This window comes from Bison bison, unplaced genomic scaffold, assembly GCF_000754665.1.
Source record: "Bison bison bison isolate TAMUID 2011002044 unplaced genomic scaffold, Bison_UMD1.0 scf7180017859304, whole genome shotgun sequence".
Classification (NCBI taxonomy): domain Eukaryota; kingdom Metazoa; phylum Chordata; class Mammalia; order Artiodactyla; family Bovidae; genus Bison; species Bison bison.
This window is the reverse complement of record NW_011489876.1, coordinates 1,360,785-1,369,280: the sequence shown is the minus strand read 5'-3', so window position 1 is coordinate 1,369,280 and position 8,496 is coordinate 1,360,785. Positions and strand designations below refer to the sequence as shown.

The window sequence follows — 8,496 nt, the reverse complement described above, 5'->3', positions numbered from 1 at the left end:
TGTATCTAGGAATTGGTTCCTGGGTTCTGTCACAGAGAAGAAATCCCTTAAGCATTATGTTGAGTGGTCCTTTTAAAAAAAATGCTAATTTATATTTAACTGAGTGTTTGGTGATGGTGGAGTAAAAGGCAGAAGAGTGATGAACATAACTGCCTTGATAAAGGATCCTAGACTTGTATGAGCTTGTGCAAAAATCTTGATAATCCTTAGTGGTTAAGGGCAACTTCATGCAACCAAATAACATGAAATTAAGTCAATAACCTTAAAAAAGGCTAAAATGTCTTTTTTTCCCCCAAACACATCAGAGAGGAATGTGAATAATGTACATACAAACTGGGATTCTGTCAATGACAACAAGGACTATGTGTTGGTTCATATCAAATCCAAGAATATTGGACAACCAAACGTATAACCTTCTTGTGGTTTTCTTAGTATGCAGCATTCATTATGGTAGTTAGGTCTGGAAAAAAACACAAAGAAAACAAGCCTTTAGATGATTTTGGATATTAACAATATAAGCTACCCACATCTTTATACTATATACCTGGATTTTTTGAGATTCCAATCTGCACTGCAGCATTAACAATACTTATCAAGAATAGTCTCTGAGGGTTTGCTTTATACTATCAGTGCAAAAACCTAAAGGAAAAACTAGGGCATTTTAGTGTAAACTTTGTCTATTGTCTGGCAGGACACAGTGAAGAAGCGTGCACTCTGTAAAACTCTAGGATAATGCATTGCTGGGATACATAAAGTTAAGGGGAAAACAGAGATAATCCATCTTTGTGAGGATTCTGGTATCACAAAGAAAGGTAAATTTCTTAAAATTTTAAAAGTATTTGCAGAATTGCAAATTATTCTGTATAATATTTATAATTTAATTACTTGTGACAGTATGGCTCAATGAAATACAAGAGTTAATAATATTAAGTCAAGATATACAAAGAGAAAGGAAGCCTAGATTTTTGTAAAGTTTAGATTGCTTCCATTTGACAAAGATAAAATACTTCCATTTCCTAAAAGGATTGTGTTTTAGTTTGGGTCCCACTTTTAATTGTGTCAGGTTACATTTCCCCACTGGGATGCTATTTTTGTTTTCTTCATCATTAACCCAAATACATTAACCCCCTTAGTACTGCTCTTGTGGTATAAATTAAAGAGGGAATTCAGGCCCCCAATACTTTTTCTGAAAACAGCCTCCTTCAGCTCTACACTTCACTAAGTGAATGAACTTGTTTGTAGGATGCATGTCATCATTCATGGGTATGGTTTTCACTTATGTAGCTGAACTCTACCCTTCACCATATATAATATACAGCTAATTCCAGAACCTTCAAAGAGGAAAGTTTCTAAACCTACTATCCCCTCAAGATAGCAGAAATACATTTCTTAGTCTTCTTTGTTCTTACCAAAATGAGAAAGCCAATCTTAAAAAAAAAAAACATTACATTTAAAATCTATGAACTTGCAAGATACAGTGCCTGGTGACTCCTCGTTATTTATTAACAAAGAAAAGCGCTAGAAATAAGATCATACTCACAGGCTTTAGAGGATTTTCCTCCCTTGTGAAGGAGGAAAACACCCATTAAAACAACGAGAAATTGTTAATCAACCAAAGAAACTTCTTTAACAATGTCTTTTTATTAATATTAATGTGAAAGGCAATACATTCTATGTTTACATCAGTAGAAAACTCATAGTAACAACTACTCAGTCCATGTTGAAGAATATTTTTAAAACACATGGTCTGATGGTAGTCTCAGAGTATTATTAGTGCCCCCAGCAAAGTTAGAGTGGTAGCAGAATGTGACTATAACTTTAAGGACATGCTTTTTGGGTGGAAGTACTATTAAATGGGTGCTTATATTAATAAAGTCAAATTACAAATTAATTTTTAACTTCTCATACCATAATCACTCTATCTGCATATGAAAAAAATACCCTGCTCATTCACACTGGTGGATATTCTGAACAGTGTTCTGCAGATCTACTCCACATAAACAGCTAGAACTTGTGCCTTTATGCACTGGCTGCCATGCTCAGCGCCACACCAGTTTCATACTGCACAATGGCTGGCTAATCCACTGGATTCTCTCTTGAGGCATTTCAATGTGAGGTACACTAACAGGCTGAAGGATACCCGAACACAGTAAGCAGAAGTTACAGGCTGGAGAAGTCATAGGGTCTTTTTATGGAGCACCAATTTTTCCTGGAAGTATGGCAGATAAACTATGGTTACTCAGACTTGGGTATTTGGCATTTTGTCAAAAATAAATGAAACGAGCCTATTACTTCATGGAAAATGACTGATAGTATTCATTGCCAATGATAAAATTTGGGCTTTTGAGTGAAGATTAGGATTCTAGAAAACTTAAATCCTCTCTAAAAAAGCTTCCCAAAATGTAAAGTTGTTTTTTTTTTTAGGGGACAAGATAGTGATATTTAAAATGTGATTAAAAAGATTTCATAGTGAAATATTTGGAAAACTTAAGTAACTCAGGGAACAAATATTTTCCAAATGTGAAAAGAGATTCATAGTGCCAGATGGTCCAATGGATTTTAACCAGACAGAATATAAGAGGTTCAGATTCGACACTGCAACTAACCTCCAAGAAATGACCACTTACAGAATTGGTGTAATATCAAAGAATACACACAATGACCTGAATAAACTATTAAAATATTCCTATCTCCATCTTCAACTACATGTCTATGGAAGACTACATTTTCTTCTTATATTTCAACCAAAATAACATATCACGACAGTCTGAATACAGAAGCAGATTTGACAATATGGCCTGAGAGTTTCTATTAAAGCAGACATTAAAGATATGCATTTTTTTTTAATGTAAAAAAGTGTATAATTTTTCTCAAGAACTTTTTTTTTGGGAAGATATTTATTTTTCACAAAAATGTGTTATTTTGTTAAGTAATGGGTTTACTATTAAAGTAAATAAATATCCTTAAAATTTTATTTTTAATTCTAATTAAGTAAATATCAATAGCTATAACAAAACCTCTTTGTCTAAGAGTAGTAAAGGGGTCCTGAGACCAAAAACCTTGATAAACCACTGGCTTGGCATAAATGAGAGTGAATGGTGAAAAGTGAGGCTAAAGTGAGGCTAAAAAGATAAACTAAGATGAGAGTGATAAGGCCATTTTATGCAGAAATCAGGAGATGGGCCTGATGTGGAGGGCACCAGCAGCACCAGATTGTAGGAAGAACAACAGGTCCCGAGCCAGAATAAATGTATGAATACTGGTTAGTGGCGACAGTGAACCCTCCGGCTGTCCGCCCCACATTTATTCTGTCCTTTGCTCCTCCCCACAACTATGTGACATCCTTGTGATTTGGGGACTTGACTCCAGTGTCAGGGATGGGCAGAACCGGGATGGGCAGAACCTGACTGGTCTAAGCCAGTTATCTCCTTGTTGTCAGTGTTTGGTTCAGGGTAGGGCAGCTTTCTGACATGGATCTCAGTGATACCTGCCTCCTTAAATTCATACCCTTGTGTAACACCCTACCTTTTAGAGTAGGCTAGATCTTGTGACATTTGTCTAATGAACTGAATGAGGCAAAAGTGATGGGATATTGTGTCTGAGATCAGAGAACAAAAGGTTGACTTCCATGTTGCTTCCACCCTCTCTCTTGCTAATGAAGCCAGCTGCCATGCTGAAGCCACCTTATGGACTCATGTGGCAGGAAACCAAGGGAGGCCTTTGGCCAACAGTCAGTGAAGCACTGAAGCCCTTGATCTAATAACTATGAGTGACCAAATCCTGCCAACAACTTCCTGAAAGGAAGGTCCTTCCAAAAGGACCAAGCCCCAAGCCAAGCCTCAACTCAAAAATGATTTGAGCTCCTGCTAATACATTAATTGCAGCTTTGGAAAGATGTGGAGATAGAGGTATCAACAAGTTACATCTATTTTGGTTCCTGACCCATAGAAAATGCTATTTTAAGCCACTGAGTCTTAGAGTTATTTGTTCATGACAAGAGGTATTAACACAGCAGGTGTATTATCCGCATGGTGTCCTGGCCACAAAGTCACCTCCACTTCGGTGAGTTAAGAAGGGAGCTCTATGTGCTCTGCAGCCTGCCCCTTTCTGCTCGTGCTTCTGCTAGAGGAGTGAGGATGAAGGCAGAGCACCCAGACATAAAGGGAGTCTTGGAATTCTATGGGCTCCTTGTAAGAACCTCTTCTTCCTTCACCAATATATGTAACTTCCATCCCACCCTATGCCCTGAGACAATAATCCTTTTGGGGGCTCCTCTGGCTCAGACAGTAAAGAATCTGCTTGCAATGCAGGAGACTCAGGTTCAATCCCTGGGTCAGGAAGATCCCCCGGAGAAGGAAATGGCTCCCACTCCAATACCACCCTCTGCCCCGAGCGATCAATCCTTCTTCCTGACACAAGATGGGCTCCAGAGCATCTATCACATCCTGGACTCTCATCCCTGACACTTTGTTGTGTTCATTTACAACCTCATCTCTTAAATGCCAGCCTCCCCCCCGCTCCCCAATTCCTTAGTCTCTTCCACTGGGTCCCCTGGATATTACAGTCAGTTCAGTTCAGTTGCTCAGTTGTGTCTGATTCTTTATGCTGATGGACTGCAGCATGCCAGGCTTCCCTGTCATCACCCTCTCCCAGAGCTTGCTCAAACTCATGTCCTTTGAGTTGGTGATGCCATCCAACCATCTTATCCTCTGTCATCTCCTTCTTCTCCTGCCTTTAATCTTTCCCAGAATCAGGGTCTTTCCACTCAGTTCTTTGCATCAGGTGGCCAAAGTACTGGAGTTTCAGCTTCAGCATCAGTGCTTCTAGTTAATATTCAGGACTGATTTCCTTTAGGATTGACTGGTTTGCTCTCCTTGCAGTCCAAGCAACTCTCAAGAGTCTTCTCCAACACCACAGTTCAAAAGCATCAATTCTTCAGTGCTCAGCTTTCTTTATAGTCCCAACTCACACATCCATACATGACTACCAGAAAAACCTTAGCTTTGACGAGATGGATCATTTTTGGCAAAGTAATGTCTCTGCTTTTTAATATGCTGTCTAGATTTGCCATAGCTTTTCTTCCAAGGAATGTCTTTTATTTCATGGCTGCAGTCACCATCTGCAGTGATTTTGGAGCCCAGAAAAATAAAAGTCTCTCACTGTTTCCCCATCTATTTGCCATGAAGTGATGGGACCAGATGCCATGATCTTAGTTTTCTGAATGTTGAGTTTTAAACCAGCTTTTTCACTCTCCTCTTTCACTTTCATCAAGAGGCTCTTTACTACTTCTTCGCTTTCTGCCATAAGGGTGCTGTCATCTGCATATCTGAGGTTATTGATATTTCTCCCAGCAATCTTGATTCCAGCTTGTGCTTCATCCAGCCCAGCATTTTTCATGATGTACTCTGCATATAAATTAAATAAGCAGGGTGACAATATATAGCCTTTACGTACTCCTTTCCCTATTTGGAACCAGTCTGTTCTTCCATTTCCAGTTCCAACCGTTGCTTCTGGACCTGCATAATTTCTCAGGAGGCAAGTAAGGTCGTCTAGTATTCTCATCTCTTGAAGAATTTTCCACACTTTGTTGTGATCCACACAGTCAAAGCCTTCGGCACAGTCAATAAACCAGAAGTAGATGCTTTTCTGGAACTCTCTTGCTTTTTTGATGATCCAACGAATGTTGGCAATTTGATCTCTGGTTCCTCTGCCTCTTCTAAAACCAGCTTGAACATCTGGAATCTCACGGTTTATGTACTGTTGAAGCGTGGCTTGGAGAATTTTGAATACTTTGCTAGTGTGTGAGATGAGTGCAATTGTGCAGTAGTTTGAACACTCTTTGGCATTGCCTTCTTTTGGGATTGGAATGAAAATTGACCGTTTCCAGTCCTGTGGCCACTGCTGAGTTTTCCAGATTTGCTGACATATTGAGTGCAGCACTTTCACAGCATCATCTTTTTGGATTTGAAATAGCTCAACTGGAATTCCATCACCTCCACTAGCTTTGTTTGTAATTATGCTTCCTAAGGCCCACTTGACTTCGCATTCTAGGATGTCTGGCTCTAGGTGAGTGAACATACTGTTGTGGTTATCTGGGTCATGAAGATCTTTTTTGTATAGTTCTTTTGTGTATTCTTGCCATCTCTTCTTAATATGTTCTGCTTCTGTTAGTTCCATACCATTTCTGTCCTCTATTGAGCCCATCTTTGCATGAAATGTTCCCTCGGTATCTCTAATTTTCTTGAAGAGATCTCTAGTCTTTTCCATTCTATTGTTTTCCTCTATTTCTTTGCATTGATTACTGAGGAAGGCTTTCTTTTCTCTCCTTGCTATTCTTTGGAACTCTGCATTCAGATGGGTATATCCTTCCTTTTCTCCTTTGCCTTTAGCTTCCCTTGGAAATTAGTCAGCCATCAGCAAACCTTCTTCATTCCCAAGATACTTTATTCATCAATTTGTTCTAACTTCTATCTAGCTTCACCCTGGAGATCCTGCTGCTGCTTTCTCTGCAACCCCCAGGTGGTAACCTCCTCTGCCGCAGCTCTCATACTACAGGCCCTGGAAGTGGGGAAGGTGACCTTGACCTTACTACTATTTCTAGCTATTCTTCCTCTGTGCTTCCCCCCAGGAAAAAAATCCTTCTGGACTTTAGTCTCAATGCTGTAAGATGCCAGCCCTTCCCTACTGCAGTCTTCTCCAAGACTCCCCATCACTATCCCTGACTCCTTGAAGATGTCAGCTGTGGCTCACTGTCATTCAGCATCCTAACTGCTGGATGTCAACATGCACAGAGATTGTCTTTGCAACACTCTAACCTCTTAGTTCCTGGGCTTCCTCTTCCCTAAAAATATTGTCTGCTACCTTACCTTAGCTGCTCATTTCCATGGTTATTTCTTAAACAAGCAATTTTCAACCACTGAGAGCATTTGCAAATACTAGGTCACTGTTTTTTGGGGGGAAATTATGCTTCTCTGATGGCTCAGAGGATAAAGCATCTGCCTGCAATGCAGGAGACCCGGGTTCGATCCCTGGGTTGGGAAGATCCCCTGGAGAAGGAAATGGCAACCCACTCCAGTATTTTTTTTTTAAACCCACTCCAGTATTCTTGCCTGGAGAATTCCATGGACAGAGGAACCTGGCAGGCTACAGTCCACAGGGTTGCAAAGAGTTGAACACGACTGAGTGACTTCACTTTCACTTTTCACTTTCATGGGAACATTGTAGGTTGGAGTTTTCAATGGCATTTAATGAGCAGGGGCCAAGGGTACTGCGATGTTCTGCGATGTGAACAGAGCTCACACAATGAAAACCTGTCTTACTGAAGACACCAAGAGCACCTGCCCTGTTGCCTGCTTCCATAATTCCATCTAGACATCTGACTATTTCATTTCTACTTGTCTTTCTAGTCCCTTCCCTTTACCTAGTACTCCAACTCCAAGAACTCTTTGATACTCAAAATCTGTTGATCCTGTCCCTTCCTCACATCCGTGTTTCCCTCTGAACATGTTTTGGATTCCATGTGTCCATCATTATAATTAATCTCTTCCTCACATACGCCCTCAACTCCCTTGCCTCAAACTTCCTTTACTTTGCTCTCTGGGCAAACTCCAATTCTGGATAAGCTCGGTTCTCTACTTTTCTGTGATCGCACAATTGAATACACCTGGAGAAAAACACACAGCCATCTGAATGTTCTTAAATTAATGACCACTAACCTCGAGTGGGCCCTTCCTGCTGTTCCAAAGTCCAGTCACTTTTGTATTCTAACTATTTTATCCCTTTTCCTCCTCTCGAAATTTCAACACTTCTTCCTGCTCTTACTCTCAATTGTTGACCTTCCTTCCTAAGGAGACAGAAGCAATCAGATGAGAACTTTTATAAGCTCTCACTGCAGGTACCCACTTACCTGCCCCCGCACCCAACAGGAGGAAAACAGAGTGTTGAGAGCAGAGGCAGGTAAGTTCCTCGTGTTTCAGTGCATGAACTAAGGCACCCCTCCAAATGTGCAGTGGATTTTATGCCTGTTTGCCTTCTGAAGAGCCCTACTTTGGCAATTCTTTCCTACATTATTATTTTGTGATCACTGCACATTTGAATCATTCTTATCAGTCTGCTGCTGCTGCTGCTGCTAAGTTGCTTCAGTCTGTGCAACCCCATAGATGGCAGCCCACCAGGCTCCCCCGTCCCTGGGATCCTCCAGGCAAGAACACTGGAGTGGGTTGCCATTTCCTTTTCCAGTGCATGCAAGTGAAAATGAAGTCGCTCAGTCATGTCCGACTCTTCACGACCCCACGGGCTGCAGCCTACCAGGCTCCTCCGTCCATGGGATTTTCCAGGCAAGAGTACTGGAGTGGGGTGCCATTGCCTTCTCCGTCTTATCAGCCTATGTGCTGCACATTCTCCCATCAAGAAAAAAAGCCCCTCTTGACCTTCTATCCTAGACTGTGTCTAAAAAATATCTGAGGAAAAAAAATTAGGCTGCCTGTGTGTATGCTC

The 8,496-nt window shown here is 40.8% G+C and overlaps 1 protein-coding gene across 1 annotated transcript in view; it reads right to left on the bottom strand.

Moving 5' to 3' along the window:
• The window catches only part of LOC104981757 (hepatoma-derived growth factor-related protein 3), a 77,928-nt gene continuing 69,432 nt past the window's right edge, over positions 1 to 8,496 (bottom strand). The window contains exon 7 of the mRNA XM_010831015.1: positions 1 to 460. Within this exon, the coding sequence (XP_010829317.1) occupies positions 455 to 460 (6 nt within the window). The 3' untranslated portion in view covers positions 1 to 454. The remainder of the gene's footprint in view (positions 461 to 8,496) is intronic.